We start from the raw sequence: 20,253 nt of genomic DNA, 5'->3' as shown, positions 1-20,253 counted from the left end.
GTGCAAATCGCAGCCCTTCTCTGGTTTAGATCAGAAAAGAGCTTTTTTTTTTAAGGGTGGGTGGACACTGCAGCAACCGAGACCAGCCCTGTGCATGGAGCCCAGCCCCGCCCCAGGAGATTTCAACTCTGGGCATCACCACCCTGCCCACCAGGGACATTTAGACAGGTGTGGAGGACTTTGGATTATCACAGTGACTTGAGTGCCCAGTCCTTGTACTACTGTATAACAAGGGACAGTCCCACACTGTGAAAAGTGGTCCCACCTCAAATGTCTGTTGAGAAAAACTTGCAGACGCTACCCACCCCTTCCCCAGCTCCAGCTTTAGCTCCAGCCTGCAGGGAGAGCTCCTCCCCTTGTCCTTGCTCCCCAAGGCCCTCCTGACCCCATTCATGGCTGTTCCCAGGATCCAGGCCTGGAGTCCCCTTTCCCTCCCTACCTGGTTCCTATCTCCCACCCCCCTGCCCCCCATCTAGCCAAGCAAGCCCCCAAGCTTTGAGGCTCCAAGCCTTTTCCCAGCTGTGCTGAGAGCCTGGGGAAGGTTTTTGGGGTGGGGTGGGGACTTCTTCAGCTCATGGGTGTCCCCAGCATCTGTCCATCAGCTTCACCAACCTGAGTCCCCACAGCCCAGCGTGTCAAGAAGGCCTCTCCTGCTGCCCTGGGTGAGGCTAGTCCTGGCTGCCATGCTCACTTTGCACCCCTTCCACCAAGGCCAGTTGACGGAGTGCTCACACCCATCTTCCTGGTCCCCGCTTCCCGGCATGGGCCAGCAGCCCCATTTTCCAGCTGAAGAAGCTTGGTGGAGTGAAGGGATCATCCGGTTATATCCAGTGCTCAGGCTTGACCCAGGTCCCCGCTTTTCTGTATTTCTTGCTGTTTTGCCACCAAAAGGGGCGGGCTGCAGGAGCCTGAGCCGGGCTCTTTGCCACCCTCCCTCCTGGCCTGGCCTGAAGAGGAGGGGCAAGGGCCAGCTCGGGAGAAGGGTCCAGGGGAACATCATTACCCAATGCCTGCTTGTGGCGGTGGGATGGGTGGGAGGGGGCGCCGAGCCTGCCGCTGGTGGGGAGACATGCTTGGCCTGCCTGGGTAATCACATCTCAGCATTTCATTTTTCTTGTCAGTTTCCACTTCCTGGGTACGTGGGCTCCTAAATATTTCATCCCGGCCTGCACTGTCTGTTCCGAGCCGAGTTGCTGGCCTTTAACTCTGGCCAGGCCCAACTGCTGGCCTGACTGTGCCATGGAGTGGAGCTGATGGGAGGTCATCTTCCCCATGCCTCTCTCTGCTGCCACACAGGGTCTCTGCCACCAGCCTGGTGCTGGTTCCCATTCCCAGGGTATCTGGGGTGAATAGGCTGGGGAGACAACATTGTTGGAAATGAGGTTCGTTTCAGCTATTGTTGGTTGAGCATCTTGCACTCAGGGGGAAACTGGAGGGTGAGAAGTGGGAAAGACACGGTCGGCCCTTGACGGGGCTCATGGGCTGATGGAGGAAACCAACAATAATAGTAGAGTAATAAACACTTTCTGAGCACTAATGTGCCAGGAACTGCTCTAGGCACCTTAGGTATATTAACTTGCTTATTCTTCACACTTTATTATGTGGAGACAAGGCCCAGAGAGGTTAAGGAACTTGTCCAAAGTCACACAGCTAAGAAGTGGCAGAGCTGGGATTTGAACCTGAAGCAGGTCAGTTCCAAAACTGACCACAGCACAAGGTAGAGGATGGCAAGTGCCAGTGGAGAGGAGCAGTTGGGCGTGATGCGTTCCCACTGCGGGAAAGAGCTGGGGTATTTCATGGGGGAGGAGACAGAGAAGCAGGGGCCCTAGGCTACATGAGATTGGGCAGATAGAGAAGCGGGCGGGGCATTTCTGGCAGAGGGACCAGTACTGGGAAAGGGTCGAGGGGCTGAGCTGGAGAAAGTGGTCCTGCTGTGGTATGAAGTGAGGCAGAGGAGAGGACTGAGAAGCTGCTATGTGACCTCCTCCACCAGGGTGTCACTGGAGCTGGGGTAGATGGGAAGAAAGTTGGGGATCTTATTCTGTGAGTGGCTCCCCCAGTGTCCTCAGCCACACTCCACGGTGTCCCAGCCTTGACTGTGGCCTGAGGCAGGCACCGAGCCATGCAATCAGGCCAAGGGCCCTGCTCACCACAGCCCCACCACACGGCCCAAGGGTCGGACCAGTGGGTGACCTCAGCAGGGACCCTGACCCACACTTGGCAGTCTTGGTTCTGGCTCCTGGCTGGCCTCCAACTGCGTGCGAGCCTGGGACAGGCTCCCTTCCCTTCATGAACTGGACCCGAGAAATGGGTGATTTCCCTCATCAGTGAATGCTGGCACAGCCACTGAGGGTGGGGAACGGTGGGGCCTGGGTGGGCCGACCTGGGGTAGGGGCCTCTGGGGGGCTTGTGGTGGGGGCCAGGAACCAGCCCTGTCTCTGTGTCCTGCTCCAGCCAGGCCTCTCCTGCCACCATCTGCCTGCAAACACCATGGCTTCCCTTTTCTGGGATTTTTTCGCCTTTCTCGCTTCAAAGGTGTTTTGCCTAAGTGGGTTTGTGTTAAGATATTAAGTCGATCACTCAGCAAATTTCCGTCAGCTCAAAGCGTAGCACCATGAATAATGCAGCTCTGAGCCACACCGCCTGTGCTGCCCAGCGGCCTCCGGTTGGGGGACAGTGGGGCTCAGCTCTGAGATGTTGAGCCCCACGGCTGCGCTGGCAGGTCCTCCGAGCCCTGCATCCTCTTCCACATCCCAAAATATCCCCTAGGGGCTGGCCCTGTCCACAGGACATCCACTCTAATCCTCACCGAAACCCTGCTGTGTCTGGGGGATGGGGTTCCTACCACCCCATTTCACAGACTGGGAAATGGAGGATTGGAGAGCGGGCAACGTGGCTTTCATCACGAAGCAGCAGGTGGTTGAGATGGGAGATGGCCCTGTCTGTGCCCTGACTCCGCCTCCTTGTGTCACACCAGGCCAGCTCTCGCATGTCTGTGTCCCCGTCTTCTGCTCCATTGGTGCCCCTCCACCCCTAGATCCAGCGCTATTCTCTGCAGGGGCAGGGATGGAGAGCCTGGTGGCAGAGGGTAGGGTTTCAGAGGCAGGAGGAGGGCCCTGCCTCTGTGCTGGCCACAGAGGCGGCTGCATGAACAGCGGTGCCATCCCCTCCATCCAGTCGCTGGACCATAGGCTCCTCCATGGGCATCCCAGCCAGTGAGGACCAGGCCAAGGGAGAGGTGCTAATGGTGCTGAGGTGTGGCCGGGCCCCTGGGCGGTATGAGGGGCATGAGCTTCTGCCAGACCCTGGCACATGCCAGGGCCTCACAGGGCCTCCTGGGAAAGGATTCAGGCTAATTCAGGCATTCGCTGGGGAGACTCAGCCAGGAGGTATTTCTCAGTTAAGAAGAGATGGGCTGGAGGGGTGCTTAGTGCACGTGCGGTGACTGTATGAGAGCCGCCAGGCAGTGTGAGGCCGGGGTGCGGACGCCTTATGGCGGGCACCGCCTGCTTGTGGTTGGTGGAACGGGGCTGGCCATGGTTGGGCAGGGTTGTTGTATGTGACTGTCCAGGGTTACCTGTGTCTGTGTGTGGTGTGTCTGTGGCTCTGTGTGTGGGGTTATGTGTGCCTGTGTGTGGTGCATATCTGACTGTGTATGGTGATGTGTGTCTGTGTGTGGTATGTGACTGTGTGTGTATCTATGTGTGGTATGATGTTGGTGTGTGTATCTGTGTGTGGTATGTGACTGTGTATCTGTGTTGGTATGTGACTGTGTGTATCTGTGTGTGGTATGATGTTGGTGTGTGTATCTGTGTGGTGATGTGTGTGTGTGGTGGGTATCTGTGTGGTGATGTGTATATGTGTGTGTGTGGTGTGTATCTGTGTGGTGATGTGGGTGTGTCTGATGTCTATCTGTGTGGTGACGTGTGTGTGTGGTGTTATATCTGTGTGGTGATATGTGGGTGTGTGTCTGTGTGTGGTGTGTATCTGTGTGGTTATGTGTGGGCGTGTATGTGGTATGTATCTGTGTGGTGTGTATCTGTGTGGTGATATGTGTGGTGTGTATGTGTGTGGTGATGTGTGTGGTGTGTATGTGTGTGATGTGTGGGTATGTGTGGTGTGTATTTGTGTGGCAGTGTGTGTGGTGATGTGTAGGTGTGTGTCTGTGTGTGGCTGGGGTTGTCTGAAGTTATAATTCGGTGCAAATGTGTGTCAGGGTGGGGATTTACATGACTCGTGTGCCAGGGTTTGTGGGTGTGTATGTGGAAGATGTGATGGGGGTTGGGTGTGGTGTGCATGTTGTACGAGGCTGTGTGGGGCTGTGGGATCTGGGACTGTGTCAGTGTGTGCGTGTGGCCCTGTGCCCATCTTTGTGGCTGTGAGGCTGTACGAGGTTCTCACCAAATGTGATGGGGGTTGTATCTCTGGTGAGTGTGTGTGACCATGAGTGTGTGAGTTTGTGGTGGTGTGTAGTATGCGATTTTGTGAGGGTATGCATTGCTGTGTGTGTGTGGGGGGGTGGGGCTGGGGGTGTGGCGAGGGTGCTGAGAGCCTTCGGGAGGGAAAGGATGTGTGTGCTGCCTTGGACAATCCCGGTCCCCTGGTCCCTGCGCCGTGGACCGCCCCAGCCCTGGATCCTGGGTCCCGGCCTGGCTGAGTGATGAGGCCCCTTTCCTCCGAGCTCCTGCCCTCCTGCCTCACAGCCCCACCCCACTAGGCCTTGCCCCTCTCCAGCGGCCTTGGCTCCAGCAGGCAACCTGCACAAACACCACTGCATTCGGCCCTCACCCCAGCCCTATCAGGTGGAGTTTAAACTGTCAGCTGTCACCTGTCTTCAGGCAGGGCCCTTGTTGCTTTGCACAGCCAGCGTGCACTTTCCTTCACCTGCTCATTGTTTGCAGACAATTTCCTGAGCACTCATGGTAAGGAATTGATGTCTTCGTGGAGAAAGTAAAATCCCAGCAGAAGGCAGGATGGACGGAGGCGTCCAGGTGCGTGTGGTACCCACCCCACGCATGTGGATGCTGAGCACAGAGTGTCACTGTGGCCCGGAGCAAAGTCGACCAGGTTCAAATGGGGTGTCCAGTGCCTGTGCAGGTGAGGGGGTGGCAGCTCGGAGGGGAGGTCACCGAGGGGATGGGAGCGGGTGAGCAGGTGAAGGTGCTCACCTCCGACTCCCCCAGAGCCTCTGCTCTCACACCCATGCTGGCAGCTCCTGCCAAGCAGTCCCCCCAAAACCTTGTCAGTCAGGCCCTCGGTCCCCCATTCGTCTAGCAAGTGTGGATTACCGCCTGTTCTGGGCAGGCCCCGCACATGTCCTGGGCTCTGTAAGGCCCCAAGCAGAAAGACTGAGCCAGGGAGATAAATGTGGCCCAGCCAGGGAAGAGCTGGGTGGGGAGCCAGAGGGTGGCTGAGCACCCGAGGTTGGGGTGCTCCTGGCTGAGGGGGCAGCATGTGCAGAGGCCTGTTGGGGGCACAGACCTGGTCAGATGGGTGGATCCTGGTGGGGACTGAGGCGGTACTGGATGTTACAGTAAACCCAAATTCACTGCGTGCATCAGGGAGACCCTCCTGGGGAGGAGGTGCAGGCCTTGAGACACACACACACACACACACACACACACACACACTGGGGGCTGCCGAGGGTTGTAAAGCTGGGAGTATGTCTCGGGTGCTGGAGACTGATGAACTGGGGAGTGGGGCCACAAGCAGAAGCAGACCGGGGTGGGGGTGACAGGTAACAGGAACCAAGCCTGGCCCTCTGTGCAGTCCCAGACCCAGCTGGAGCCAGCCCAGCCCTCACGTGTCCCACACCCAGCTCACCCTGGAGGGCCTTTGCTGGGGTCTGGTGTCCTCCCTACCTTGAACACCCCTCTGGCCACAGCATTGCTACGTGCGCTTCATTAATTTACATTCAGGCTTCACTCCAGCTGAAGACAAAAGTAGCACCTGATTAGTCACCAGTCACCAAGCCCTCTGAGCAGCTGTTTCTGGTCCCCTTCCTGAGAGCTGGTTTGGGGAAGGGCCTGGCTTTGGGAGTCAGAGGGAAGGAGCCGTGTGTGTGTGTGTGTGTGTGTGTGTGTGTGTGTGTGTGTCCACAAGGGTCCAAGGGTAGCTTCCAGCCTCTGTCCTCCCCTCTGTCTTCCCCTACAGGAGCCGGGGGACCTGCTCTCCTGCCCCTGTCCCCGTGTGTAACCCCCTACTCCCCACCCTGCTGGAAATTGTTTCCTTCACATTTTGCCATAATGTAGATTTTTCCACTTGAATTCCTAGGATTTGTCTTTTCATTGTTTTCCTCTCTTTTTAAATTTAAAAGTTTTTCTTTTTTAAAGGAAAGGAGAAAGTGAGGATGTGCCTATGTCTCTGCTGGCCTCAGGACCGGCTGGCTGGGCCCCGAGAGGCCAGGCCTGGGGACCAGAGGGAGGTGGCTCAGGGTTTGGGGGGAGGACTTTTCACCTTCCTTGTCTGGAGTCCAGTCTCCAGGGTGACAACTCGGAGGACCCCTGACTGTCTCCCCACACCGGGGAGTTGGGAGGCAGGGACACAAGCTGGCTCCTCTCATGGGAAGCCTTTTCTTTTCTTTCCACCGGCCCAGCCTGACTGCACAAGGTGGGCACATCCCACAAGTGGCGGGGGTTGGGGGGTCCTTGAAGGCAGGGGATCTGGAGGCTGCTGGAGGGGGTGACCTTGCAGGATGGTGGGAGGACTTTTTGAGACAGGTGGGGTGGGGTGAGCCATGCCAGGGAGGATGGGGAAGTGCTGCGAGGGGAGTATCCCAGGCACAGCGAGGGGTCAGAGGGTCCTGCCATGGTCAGGCCTTCTGTAACCCTAAGCTCACCTCAGGCACGGACAACCCCAGGTAGTGCAGTTTATTCATTCTTCTGTTTTACAACATTTAGGTTGTTTCCATTTTTTTTGCAGGTTCAGACAGTGCTGTGTTGAGCGACTTTGTGTGGGTCTCCTGTGCCCACGTGCCGGGGTTTCCTTGGGGACGAGTGTGGACGGGGAAGCCCTGGCTTGCGGGCAGCCGGTGCATTCAGCGTTACTAGACGCTGCCATGTGGCTCTGCGCAGGGTTCTGATGGACACGCCTTGATCAAGTGTCCAGTGCCTTGTAGTAAAGGAGGCCCCGAGGCATGGGGCAAGCATAAGTCGGTTTTGATGGGTGGGACGGCCCAGGGAGAAGGGGAGGCGTGGAGCCTGGGCGGGCTGGGGAGGAGCCGCGGAGCCAGGAGAGGTAGCGGGTCCTGTTGGAAAGCAGTCAGGGGCTGGCCTGGACCCCACACCTCCCAGTGCAGTGGTGAGAGCCTCGCCTGGAGGTGGCTCTGCCCCTGCTACTGTGCACCCCCGGGCAAGGCCTCTCTGGCCTCTGTCTCTTCACTGTCCATCCAACTTGGGCCAGGAGGTCTCCAAAGTCCCCACGGACTTGATGTGCTCAGATTTTCTTGGCAAGCGGCTGTGGCTTCCTGCCCCTGGCCGGCGAGCAGAGGCTCCAGCTTGGCTGGGATGGCAGAACTTGCAGCTGGCAAGTGGCATTTGGGTGTTTGTCAGGAGCCTGGGGGCTGGGGTCCTGGCAGGAGGCTGGGCAGAGGCTTGCCAAGGGGGACCCAGGAGAGCCAGGAAGGCGATGGGGACTCCCAGACTTCTTCATGTGTATCTCTCTCCCCATATGATCCTGTGCCTGGAGCCTGGGGGGTGGAGGGCTCAGCCTCTGCCCTGAGATAGGGGGAGGGCTTTGTGGGCTTTAATTTGATTATATCTCCTTTCACTGGACCCACGGGTTCTTATTTTATTCAGCGACACTGGGGGAAGGGCACAGGGTGAGGAGGAGTGCCCCTCCCTGGGGGAGAGGTTTGAAGCGGGCATCTGCTTCACGCGGCCCAGGGACTGGGCAGAGGGATGGCTGCTGGGCTTGGTGTGACTTTGGGTCTGTAGCAGCGCGGCCTGGAGTGCACAGGGTGGGCTGTGTCGGTGGTGGACGTGGCTCTATGCCAGAGCGTGCATTCTGTGTCTGTGTGTGTACATGCATGCTAATCCCCTAACAGAGGGTGCGGAAGAGGCTCCGGCACCTGAAACAGTGCCCTTTATTCTCTGTGGCTGCTGTGGAGTAATTGCTTTGCAAGGAAAGTGAACTGTCCAGGAGGGGAGGGGCTGCAGGAAGTGGGGGCCTCTCCGCCTGAGGGAGGCTGTGGACACAGAGCCGGACTGCAGTCCTGCTGACTGGCTGTGCGACCTTGGCTAGGCTATTTAGCACCCTGAGCCTCAGCTTCGTCATCTGTAAGATGGGGATATTAGCACCTGCTAATGTGTGAGGTTCATGGAGACTGGGCCTCGCACGGTGCCAGGCATGCAGTGGGTGCTCATGGCCTCTCGGGCCTCTCCGGTCCTCTCTGGCTGCAGCAGGCGCCAAGACAGCAGTTGAGGCAGAGGTTGTGCCACTGCCAGGTGCTTGTATCACCCCAGGAGAGGGCCCGGCTTGTGAGCCAGCTCCTTTCCCCACCCTGCGCAGCCATTGCTGACAGTAGGGCTGTGAAACAAAGGGACCCCATGGGCACTTGGTTTCTCATCCTGGGGGCAGCAACACTAGTGGGCACTCACCCCAGGGTGGGCGCCATGCCCGCCATGCTCATGGGCCCACAAGCCCCCTCGACTCCACAACCCTATCCCTTCCCTTCATGACTGGCTGAAAGCTGGCTGCTGGAGCCAGATGGTCCAAGTTCAAACCCCAGCCCTGCCCCTAACCGTCTTCATGAAACTGGGGAAGCTACTTAACCTCTCTGTGCCTCAATTTCCTCATTTATAAATTGGAGATGTGGTGATTACACTGACCTCAGGTGAATGAATCCATGTGAAATTTGCAGAGTAGCATTTACCATGTGTTGGACACTCCATAAATGTTCATTAGTATTATGGAGCGCTGCATGCCCCTCCCCCCGCACGCCCCTCTGGTCTGAATCTCTTGAAGTTGTGAGAACATCAGAGCCTCCTCAGACTGCACTTGCATCTCAAGTACCTTGTGGCTCACTCACACTCCCGCTAACTGAGCCGTGGCCACCTAATCCTTCCTTCACCAGCAAAACGAAGCTTGCAAGATATGCCCTGAGGTGCCAGGCAGGACCATCACACGGATCCTCTTAGAGGAGCGTCACTCAGAAATATGACTTAACGGTTCTCCCTGTTTGAGAGCAATTAACTCCTTTCCCCTGCCTTCCTCCTGGCTCCTGCAGTCAGGAGCCATCCTCCCCTTCCTTCCCCTCCCAGTCCAGCCTCTTCCTCTGTCCATCTGTCTCCCCAGATGGGGGGAGAAATGTCGCAATTGGCCCACTTTCTAAGTGGAAGGAAACCATATGGAGGGTTAGTTGGGAGCTGAGAGGCGGCCCGGCCAGTGGCACAGCCAGCAGCTGCCTGCCTTGGCTGTCTCTGTGGCCCCAGACTGACAGGGGCCCCAGTCCTGCCCGAGCACCCTTGCTCCTTCTCCCCTCCCCATGAGCTCCTAGTAACCATGCTCTTCTCTAGCCCTTGGGACTCCTTGGTTAGGAGGGACCCGAGGAGCTGTGTGTGTGTGCACGTGTGTGCGAGCTCGTGCGCATGTGCACATGTGTGTGCGTGTGTGTGCACGTGTGTGTGCGCGCGTGTGTGCGCGCGTGTGTGTGTGTGTGTTGTGTCCTGTGGCCCCAGGCTAGCAGGCGCCCGGCACAGAGCAGCCACTCCTTCCAGTGAGGGTACCCTGTTCTCCCCAGAATGTCTACCGCCTGGCCACTTGCATCCTCTAAGGACTCAGCCCAGTGTCACCGCCTTTGGGCAGCCTTCCCTGCTGGCCATCTCCCTGCCCACGGGTAGGGGCCCCTCCGTGGGTGGAGCTGGGTGCTGGCACTGCCCTGTGGGGCTGATGGTAGTCGTGTTTCCTGCAGTCTGAGCCCCTGGTAGTTCTACCCAGAATTTTCTGATGTATTGGGACAAGTCTGTGTAAAAGGCTGAGGTGGCCCCAGTCTGGACCTCAAGGGGTGCTCAGCCAAGGTGTTTGGTTTGAGGCACTGTGTTGAGTTAAGTGGGACCCAGAGGAGGGCAGCAGCTAGATACCCGGGCCGGCTTCAAGATTAATCCCTCATGCTTTTCCAACGACTGCCACCAGAGGCCTCTGGGGTCTTATTCTCTGGGGGTCTCCAGCTCCTGGACTCCAGAACTGTGTGGCTCTGGGTAAGCCACTTCTCTTCCCTGAGCTTCAGTTTCCTCATCCGTTAAAGGCAGTGGCTGATACCAGCATGGCCCACAGATGCTCTGTACCAGGAGGCCAGGTGGGATTTAAATACATGAATGACATCTGTCCCCTGCCAGCACTTGAGAGGCGCATCTGGGGCTGGGGACTGGCTGCACGAAAGTGCTCCCAGGGCCTCTGATGGCCGCCCAGCCTGGGCGTGAATCCCGACAACACCAAGCATTGACCCTCTCCTGATGGCTCCAGCCCCAGTGGCTGCGCATGCTGCTCTTACCAAGGGCCTGGTGATGGGCATGGGGCCCAGGGACAGGAGCCCTGAGACGTGTGCGGATGTGGGTGTAGCAGGCACAACGCCTCAGGGTGGGCTGTCTTCCCAGATTTAACCCTCCAAGAAACATTATGAGGTGGTTGCAATAAAAATAATCAACATTTACTAAACACTAGGTACCGGATGTTGTCTGTATATGCATTACCTTACTTATTTTATAACAATTCTATGAAATAGGTGATACCATTGTTTTCACTTTATAGATGATGTATGTGCAGCACAGAGAGGTTCAGTAACTGACCTAAGGTCACACAGCAGTAAGTGGCAGAGCTGAGATTTGAACCCAGGCAGTCTAGCTCCTAAGTATGATGCTGTGCTGCTTCTAGCTGCTGTATGGGAAAACTGAGGTTCAGAGTACTTAAGTGACATGTCCAGGGTCACCAGCTGGTAAGTGGAGCCAAGACTGGTACTGCAGCTATTCTGACTGCACAGCCTATGTCCAGAGGCTGGGACCCCAGGGCTGGGAGTCGGGCTGGGGAGCCTGCGCGGCACCCAGCCCCCATCTCCTGGCGTGTGTGTTGGGAGAGTAGTGGGGAGACTCAGGCTCCCCTGCCCGCCTCAACTAACTGGTGCCCCTCCTGCAGGGGGCGTGTGCATCGCCCAGTCGGTGAAGATACCCCGGGAGCCCAAGGCAGGCGAGTTCGACAAGATCATCCGCCGCCTCCTGGAGACCTCGAATGCCAGGGCAGTCATCATCTTTGCCAACGAGGATGACATCAGGTGAGGGCAGGCGGCAGTGGGGTGGGCACCGGGAGCCACACAGTGTGGGCAGAGCCATGGGTCCTGTCCTACTTTCCCAGGCCAGCCTGAACCCACCCTGGGATCCAGAGAAGTGGGTACAGGTGAGCGGGTGTGTGGGCAGGGAGACCCCCAGGCTGGGGTGCAGGCCGCTGCTATGGGGCACCACTTCCCTCCCCCCTCCATTCTTGCATCCATCCCAGCTGCTAGAGATGGCTACCTGGGCGATTTAACAGAGGGCTGAGGCCGTGGGCTTGGGGCCAGACCACTTAGGTTCTAATGCTGTTCTCCCACCTACTAGCTGTGTGACCTCAGGTGAATTTCTTAACCTCTCTGGGCCTCTGCTGCTAAAAAACAAATGAGCTAACGATACCTGCCTGATAGCATTTGAGAATTCAATGCAGGAATGTGCATAAAAGGCTTAGAGTAGCATCTGGCATGAAATAGGCGCCCAGTGAATGTGGGCCACCCCTCAGCTCCTCCCTCCTTTCTGTGGTGAGCTCAGGGTACAGAGACGAGGTCTGGGTTGTGTGTGGTTCTAGTCTTGGCTTAGGCTCAGAGCGACCAGGCTGAGGGGAGGCACCGCCTTGTCCTCAGGGAGCCCCAGGCTGAGGGGAGATACAGCCCCCCCAGAATCTGGTAGGGTCCTCTAGTCCCCGCTGGCCACTTCTCCTTCAGAGAGGAGGGTGAGAGCAGGTGTGGCCCCTGCCAAGCCTCCTCAGGTATCTGGCTCAGGCTGGCAGAGCCTGCTGTGCCCTCAGACCCCCCTCACTGGACCAGCCAAGGCTGCCCTGTGTGCCCAGCCCTTCCCAGGTGGCTTCCTCCTATTCCTCACCACTGCTCCCAAACCATTTCTCACTTGGAAAGGCCCTAACCTGGACTCCAGCATTGCTGCAAAACAGATCACTCCCAGGCCACTGAGGGGTCCCTGGAGGGATGGGGGAGGGCTTTGGCCTCAAAGGACTAAAGGACCAACTGCAATGGTGGTGTCTCAGGCAGCGAAAGGCCAGGGAGGGGAGCCCTCCAGCCCCATCCCGACCCCTTGGAGCTGCATAGAGGCAGCGCCCAGTCCCTTGAGGCGTGCAGGTCCCCTGAGTTCCGGCTCTGAACGTTTCTGACGGCCACCACTCAGCCAACTCCTGCCCCCTACTCCCACCCCAAAGCCTGGCAAGACTCGGCCCCCTCTCCCCACCCCACTCGGTGCCTCACTCCAGGCCTGCTGTTTTGGGGGCCACTTTCAGCTTAGATGGACCCACGTGCTGGGAGGGGGACTGAATGCACTGGGCCTTTTGTCCCAGAGAAGAGGCCCCTAGGGGAGGTCTGGAAGGGAGCTAGACTGACTTCTGGGGCAGGCTGCAGGAAGCGAGAAGCGGGTGGGAGGGGGGGGTCATTTCTGGAAATCCACATGCATTTTCAGAAGCAAACAGAAGTAAAAATAAACCCAGGTGACTCTGCAGGGCTGGATGTTCGGGAGCTCTGGCCATCTCAGGCTGGCCAGATGCAGGCGGGTATTAACAGGGTGTGGGTGTGGGTTCTGAGAGCAGCCTTACCTGCCATTAGTGGTGGCCTAGGATGGCGGGTGGGGGCGGGGGCTACACCAGTGAGCGGAGCTGGAAAGCCTCAGGCGTTGGGAGATGATGGAGGTGGCGGGGGGATGAGGATGGACAAGACCAGCTCAGGTGAAGGCCCTGCGGCCTGGAAACATCTGTTTCTCCCTGAAAGCCCAGGCCCTCCAGCCCCTGCCGGCCGCCTCCTGTGCAGGCCCAGCAGCCACCCCCGAGCCCTGATGGAAGGGCCTGGACAGTTTCTAGTATCACAGACGCTTGCTTGCTGTGTGACATGAGCAAGTTCCTTACCTCCTCCCTGCCTAGTCTCTCCGTGGGAGCTGGGTTAGGGGAATGCTGCCTTTTCCTCCTTGTTTTTCCCCTCTGGGGAGATGTCTTTGAGAGGCCACTTCATTCATACCTCCCCGAAGCCCATGCTGTGGGCTCCGTGGCCCCAGGCTGGGCTTTTGGGTCCCTGGTTTGATTTGGATTACCATCGCAGGCAGACTGGGCTGTGTGAGCACAGGGCAGCTCCACACCCGCCTCCCTCCATCACCCACTCCCACTCAGGGTGTGGGGAGCAGCTCTCTGAAGGGCCTGGGCTTTTGGCACAGAGGGCGGTGAATGAAGAGGGAGCCTCGGGCAGGAGGCAGCATGTGCAGGGGGGGAAGGGGCGGTTGTGTGGTGGTGGATGGGTGTGAGGATGGGCAGGGTGTGGGGATGGATGGGCAGGAAGGCATGTGTCTCAGGAGATGGGGCTGGGCAGAGGTGGTTCTGGGGCCTGAGTCAGATGTGGGGCGGGTGTGGATCTGGGGGTACAGGGGTGGTGTTTTCAGGGACAGATGGGGACCTGGAGAATTACACTGGGGCTGCAGGCAAGCGTGGGCCCAGGGGCGGACAGGTTGGATGAGGCAGTAGCCATGAGCCTATGGGCAGGTGGGGGCAGGGCGTAGGGGGAACCCATGGGCATGGGTGCCGGGACAGTTGTGGACCCTGGGCTTCTGGGGGTCAGGGGTGTGGGCCCACAGCAAGTGTGGCCAGGAGTGGGGGCAGGTGCCTGGACAGACACGGCTGGGCTGGGCTGGTGTGTGTTCCTACAGGCGTGTGCTGGAGGCAGCGCGAAAGGCCAACCAGACAGGCCATTTCTTCTGGATGGGCTCTGATAGCTGGGGCTCCAAGATTGCACCGGTGCTGCACCTGGAGGAGGTGGCTGAGGGGGCTGTCACGATCCTCCCCAAGAGGATGTCCGTGCGAGGTAGGCCGGGCGGGCGCTGGTGGTCGGCGCCATTCTGGACTGCTCCTCCTGTCGCCCCTCCCAGCTTCCTTCCTCTCCTGCTCCTCCTCTTTCCAAAGCCGTCCTTCCTCTTCCGCGGCCCCGAGCCTCTTGTGTTTGGAGATTCTGGGCTGGGAGGTCTTTTAGGCCACACTCAACACAGCAGAATTTGAATCCAGATTCAGGACCTTTCCTCCTGCCTTCTCAGGGATTTTTTTGGGGTGGAAGGTGTGTGGAGAGTCCACTCAGAAGAGGGCTGGGGGCTGCCGGCCAGGCTACAGGACAGGGCTTCCCTGCAGAGCCTGCCTGGGCTTGGCAGGCCCCGGGTGGCGCTGAGGCTGGGCCTGCCTTGCCCTGAACCCCCTCCTCTTGAGGCAGAACCCACAGTCTCCTGGGAAGGAACGAACTTCTCTGGCCAGAACCTCACAGGCAATGAGGTGTGATGTTCCCATGAATGGGCTGATTTGGCAGGGACCTGGCAGTCCTCACCATGGGGAAAAGGCTCCCTGGGCCCTCTCCTTCCCTGCCCTCCCTCCCTTCAATAGGAGCCAGCGTTAATGGAGCTGGGAGGGACCGCAGACATTGGCCTTTCCAAGGCACCTCCCAAGACACTGAGGCCTGACGAGGGGAGGGACTTGCTCAAGGTCACACAGCAGTGTCCTCTCTTCATCCTGAGGCAGAGGGAGTGCCCCGGCCCATACCTGTCCATAGGCCCATGGCTACCCTGTCATCCAAACCTGCCCCCTGGCCTATACCTGCCTACAGGCCCAGTGTGAACCCCCAGGGCCACATCTGTCCCTGCAAAGACCACACCTGTCTCCCCCTCCACACGTGCTCTACGTCTGACTCAGGCCCCAGAACCACCTCTGCCCAGCCCCGTCCCCTCAGACACATGCCTTCCTGCCCCATCCATCCCCACCTCCTGTACCCATCACGCATCCAACCCCCATCCCCAACACACACAGCGGGAGTTTCCAGCCACCCCAAGCCATAACCAACACAGTGTGAGGATAACTGTGCTTAGGGTGCTGGCCCATGCCACGCCCCCGACAGACAGCTCCTCTAGTCTCCCAGACACCCTGAGATTCACTCTTCCCCATCTTTAGTAGACCGATACGCAGGGCTCGGAGAGATTCAGACACGCACCGTGCAGCGAGTGGCGGAGCTGGGGCCGGAATCCAGGACTTGCCTGACAAGTTCCTTTTCTCTCAGGAACATTTGAGAACAATGGTCCTCATATGGGGGTGATTTTGACCTCCGAGGGGCATTTGGCAATTTCTGGAGCCATTTTTGGTGTTGACACTTGGGGGATGCTGCCGCCAGCCTCCGGTGGGTAGAGGTCAGGGTGCTGCCTGGCCTCCCTTGGTGCATGGGACGGCCCCCGACAGGAGTTGTCCTGCCCAGAGTGTCCACAGCGCCGAGGCTGAGAAATCCTACTGCAGGTCAAAGCTCCGGCTCCGGCCAGCGAGTCTCCTGCCACGCGGCCAGTCATTTTGCTCCCACTTGGACGTTTCCATGGGCCTCGCTGAGCTTTCAGGCCTCTGGCCCATACAGAGCAGCTCGGTCCACAGGGCTGGGTACAGTCAGTATGGCAGGAGGGGCGTCTGGGAGGAGGAGAGGGTCAGTATGGCAGGAGGGGCGTCTGGGAGGAGGAGAGGGTGGTGTTCACCGCCTGCCTGCCCACCCTGGGAAAGCGTTTCCCAGGCTGAGAGCAGAACTGTGAGCCGTGCAGAGCACGTGGGAGAGGCAGGCTGCCCCTGTCAGTGACGGGGACATCTGGATATGAAGGGAGAAGGTCCAGGTCCTGGTCTTGCTGTGTGGCCCGGGTGGTCCCCACCTCTCTCATCCTTCCTGGCCTCCTCTTCAGGTGCTCCCGGGGTTGGACAGCCCCACCAGCCTCTGTGCGGTAATCTCAGGGCTCCCAGGCGGCCCCGCAGAGCCTGCTGTTAGCATTGCAGTGGTTAAAGGCCGTGGCAACATCTTCATCCGTGTGCTTCTCTTCCATAAAGGCAGCAGTTGTAGATTACACTCGCTCCCCCTGGGACCTAATACAGCTCTTTTCATTTTGAATGAAATGAAATGCTCCACATTTGTTTTCTCCTGGATCAGAGGATGTGCTCCTCCGGGTCTCTCTCCCTCCGCCTGGGCCATCTCATCCTGGGGGAGGCGGGAAGGGCTGGGGCTGGTGGGAAGGAGGCCAGTGAGGCCCTGACTTCCCGGTTCCCTGCCAGGCTTCGACCGCTACTTCTCCAGCCGCACACTGGACAACAACAGGCGCAACATCTGGTTTGCGGAGTTCTGGGAGGACAACTTCCACTGCAAGCTGAGCCGCCACGCCCTCAAGAAGGGCAGCCACGTCAAGAAGTGCACCAGTGAGCTCGTGGGCTGGGCGGGGCCGGGCGGGGCCGGGCGGGGCCGGGCGGGCTCGGGCGGGCTCTAGGAGGAGCCGAGCCTGGGGGCCTGACCGGGAATCTCCGGAGTTGGGCAGGCACCTGCGATGGAGTTGGGAGGCCCTGGGGCGGGGCCTGGAGAGGCGGGGCCACAGCTGATTTGGGGTGTGGCCCTGAGATCCTTGGGAGGGGCAAGGCCCGGCTGCCTCCGGCTTGGTGTGGACGTCCTTAGGGCGAACCCATAGCCCTGAACTGACCCCTCTTGTCCTGTGTCCAGTCTTGACGCATACCAGGCTGGGCACTTCCCAGAAACCACCCCAGGGTTCCCTCCAGGGTTCCCTCAGTCACTCAGTAAGCACCAGTTTGGCTCCCAGGCGTGGCTTGCCCCAGCGTAAGCATGGATATGTGGCAGTGAAGAAAGAGTCCAATGGCACTCCGAGTTTTTATTCTAATGGGAGACAGACGATCAGCACGATGAGTGAATTATAGAATATGTCAGAACAGAAACGTGCAGGAGAAACAAAACAGATAATAACAAGAATGGAAAGTGTGAGGGGAAAGGAACCTGCAGCTGTGAATTGGCCAGGGACGGCCTGCTTGCACAGGTGACATCTGACCCCTGACATGAGAGGGAAGAACTGCGCGGGGGAGGGGCAGTGATCGGCCCATTTTACAGATGGGAGAACAGAGGCTCGGAGGGGGTGAGTAGAGGGACCTGAATTCCCATAGATGGAGGGTGGTAGAGCACGACTTGCACCCGGGTCTGAGCCCTAGGCCCCCCACCCCCTAGATAGCCACTGTGGTGTGTCCACTTCAGATACATCTGGACAGGGGTCTTTTCATGACCTGGGTCTGGGTCATTCTGTGGCAGGACCCAGTCTCGATAACATTGGGGTGCTCTGGTGCCTCTCGGCTTGAGGGGTGCTTAAACGAGAATGATGAGTTGCACTCTGTATCCTCCCATACTTGAACGTGCAGTTGGCCAAAGGGCGGGGCACAGGCTGCGTGGAATCTTTGGCAGACAGGTCCTCCAGGGCCAGGGAGAAGGGAGTGTGATGAGGGTGGGCGGGGAGCATGCTGCCCTCTGGTGGCCAGAGCCCAAAGGGACTTGCGCCTCTGGACCACTGGGGACCTGGAGAAGCTCGCAGCCAAACCTACCGGATCTGCAGAGTGAGTGCAGGTGTGTGGGTGTGCGCAGGTGTGAATACATCTGTGGCATATGACTTCGTGTGTGTGGGAGTTGGTGTTCCTGAGAGAGAAGGGGTGTGTGTGCCTGTGTCTTACATGGGGCTTGCATATTCCTGGGTGAGCTAAACATAAACACTGCTGTTTACTATGTATCCACCGTGTTCCAGACACTTTAAAGACATCGTCTTTAGAACGTAAAAGACATTTCACTCTCACAGCAACTCTAGGAACTCCTAAGATTCCTGCACTCTAGATGAGGATATGGAGAGTCAGAGAGACCAAGTGATTTGCCCGAGGCTGCACAGCAAATGCCTGAATCCAGCAGTGATCACATGTGCAAACATGCCTGGTGTGGAGGCTGAGCCCTCACGGGTGGGGTGGCTGTGTGTTCTGGCGTCATTATTGAGAGCATCCCCTCCGGTTCTTGGAAGTGCCCATGTGGGATGGAAAATTGTTTGGGCACCCTGACTGTAGCTCACCAGACCTAGCTTGGGGATGAGGATGGGGATGGATGGGATGGCGGTGGGGTGGGGAGGGAAGACTGGAAGTGGTGGCAAGATGGATAGCTGGGGCCTCCTGGACCCAGTGTCTATGCTGTTGAGGGGTCTGGGCTGTCAAGGGGAAGGGCTTTCTGGAATCTCCTCTTTGTCTGGGAGGGGCAGGAGGGGAGAAGCTTCGGTCAGTTCCTGTAGGCTCTGTCTAGACTCCTAGTTCTTGGGGCAGGATTCATGAACCTCTCCAGCAGTCCTAAGGGAGGCATTTGGTCTGATGGTCAGCGCAGGTGGGGAAGGAGGACTGGGGCAGGGTTCAGCAGAGCGCAGAGCTCGGCTGGGCTCGGTGGCTCATGCCTGTAATCGCAGCTCTTTGGGAGGCTGAAGTGGGCAGATTATCTGAGGTCAGGAGTTCAGCCCGGTCAACATGGCAAAACCCATCTCTACTAAAAATACAGAAATTAGCCTGGTGTGGTGGCAGGCACCTGTAATCCCAGTTACTCAGGAGGCTGAGGTATGAGAATCGCTTGGACCTGGGAGGTGGAGGTTGCAGTGAGCCGAGATTCCACCACTGCACTCCAGCCTGGGCGACAGAATGAGATTCCATCTCAAAAGAAAAAAAAGAGCAGAGAGCTTTGCTGTGAGCCTGAGGCAAGCTCTGTGACCTTTCCGGGCCTTTGCTTTCTCATCTGAGCAACGGGATTGATGAGCTGGCCCAGAGGGTGTCTCTGGAAGGAAGTGAAGCATTAATGGAGGCACTTCCTGATCTGTAAGTGGCAGCTGTAAAGCCTGGAGGTGCATTAGAGTCACCTGGGAGCTTTTAACACCAGGCCAGGGTACCACCCCCAGACCAACTAGCTCAGAGTCTTAGGGGAGGGGCCTAGGCTGTGGATTTTTATATGGCTCCCTAGGTGATTTTAATGTGTATTTAGGGCTGGAGCAGTGGTTTCCAAGCTTTGTTCACATTGAATCACCTGGGGATCTTTTAAAAATACGGATACCCTAGACATTCTGGTTTAATTTGCACTGGATGCAACCTGAGCATAGAGATTTTTTGAAGTGCCCCAGGTGGTTCTACTGTGCAGCAAAGTTTGGGAGCCTCTGGCTTGGAGGGAGGACGCATGTGCCCTAGGCTGGGTTGGGGGGTGCCATGAGCAAAGGGGCAGAGGCTCTAGTGGACGCAGTGGGTCTCAGCCGACCCGAATCCTTCCTGCTGCATTGGGAGCCCCAGCAGAGGTGGGTCAGAGTCCCTGTGTGGCCCCAGGCCAGGCACCACGAGCCTGTTGGTCTGTCTCTGGGTGAGGTAAGGGGCAGGTGGGGGTACTGCTGGGAATGTTTTGTGGGACCTGAGACTCTGGGGAAGGGGCAGGCAGCTCTGGTTTCCCCATGACCCTGCCTCTGAGCTGAGCCTGTCCTGCTGGAGAAGGCCTTAGGCCAGGAGGACTGGAGTGACACCCACGGAGAGCTGGGAGCAGGGGCAGGGGAAGGACCCACCCCTGGGTCTGAGTCTGGCTCTGCCTCCTCCCTGCTGTGTGACCTTGGACAAGTTATCTGACTTCTCTGAGTCTCCGCTGCTGTCTGTAGAACAGGGAAGCCAACAGCTATCTCAGTGGCTGTGAGAATTGGAGAGAAAGCATGTGAGGAGGCTGGCTGAGAATGATCTATATGATAGGTGCTGATAAAATCATTGTTATTGCTGATTTAGAGAGGAAATGGGAGAGTTGGGATTTAGACAGGCAATTGGGTAATCTAATAGTCCAAGTCTGTTGGTACCAATTCTGCCTGTCTGCTACGTGGAAAGAATGAGGAAAGAATGTGCCATCCTGAAGGTGGGTGGTATAGATGGTCACAGCTGCAACTCCCATTTTACAGAAGAGGAAACTGAGGCAACTTGTGAATATCACAGAGCTAGAGAGTTGTCAGTGCTGGATTTGTGCCCAGGTAGCCTGGCTGTGAAGCCAGTGCTGGCCCCTGCCATCTGCCCACTTCCTGTCCTTCCCTCCCACTCCTCCGGGGCCCCTCTCTGTAGCCCTTAGCTAGCCCAGCCATGCTCTGTGGTCTCCGAGATGTACTCTCCACCTGCCCC

The 20,253-nt window shown here is 58.1% G+C and overlaps 1 protein-coding gene across 10 annotated transcripts in view; it reads left to right on the top strand.

Annotated features, from left to right (window-relative positions):
• The window catches only part of GRM4 (glutamate metabotropic receptor 4), a 126,171-nt gene that overhangs the window by 71,125 nt on the left and 34,793 nt on the right, over positions 1–20,253 (top strand). For all 10 annotated transcript variants that reach the window (XM_032253437.1, XM_032253433.1, XM_032253431.1 and 7 more), the window contains 3 exons: positions 11,128–11,263; positions 13,926–14,080; positions 16,330–16,470. In XM_032253437.1, coding sequence (XP_032109328.1) covers positions 11,128–11,263; positions 13,926–14,080; positions 16,330–16,470 — 432 coding nt within the window. The remainder of the gene's footprint in view (positions 1–11,127; positions 11,264–13,925; positions 14,081–16,329; positions 16,471–20,253) is intronic.

Source organism: Sapajus apella, unplaced genomic scaffold (genome assembly GCF_009761245.1).
Source record: "Sapajus apella isolate SASKATOON/1434 unplaced genomic scaffold, GSC_monkey_1.0 scaffold83, whole genome shotgun sequence".
NCBI lineage: Eukaryota > Metazoa > Chordata > Mammalia > Primates > Cebidae > Sapajus > Sapajus apella.
Note: the sequence above shows the minus strand (reverse complement) of the source record. Positions and strands in the feature narration are given on the sequence as shown.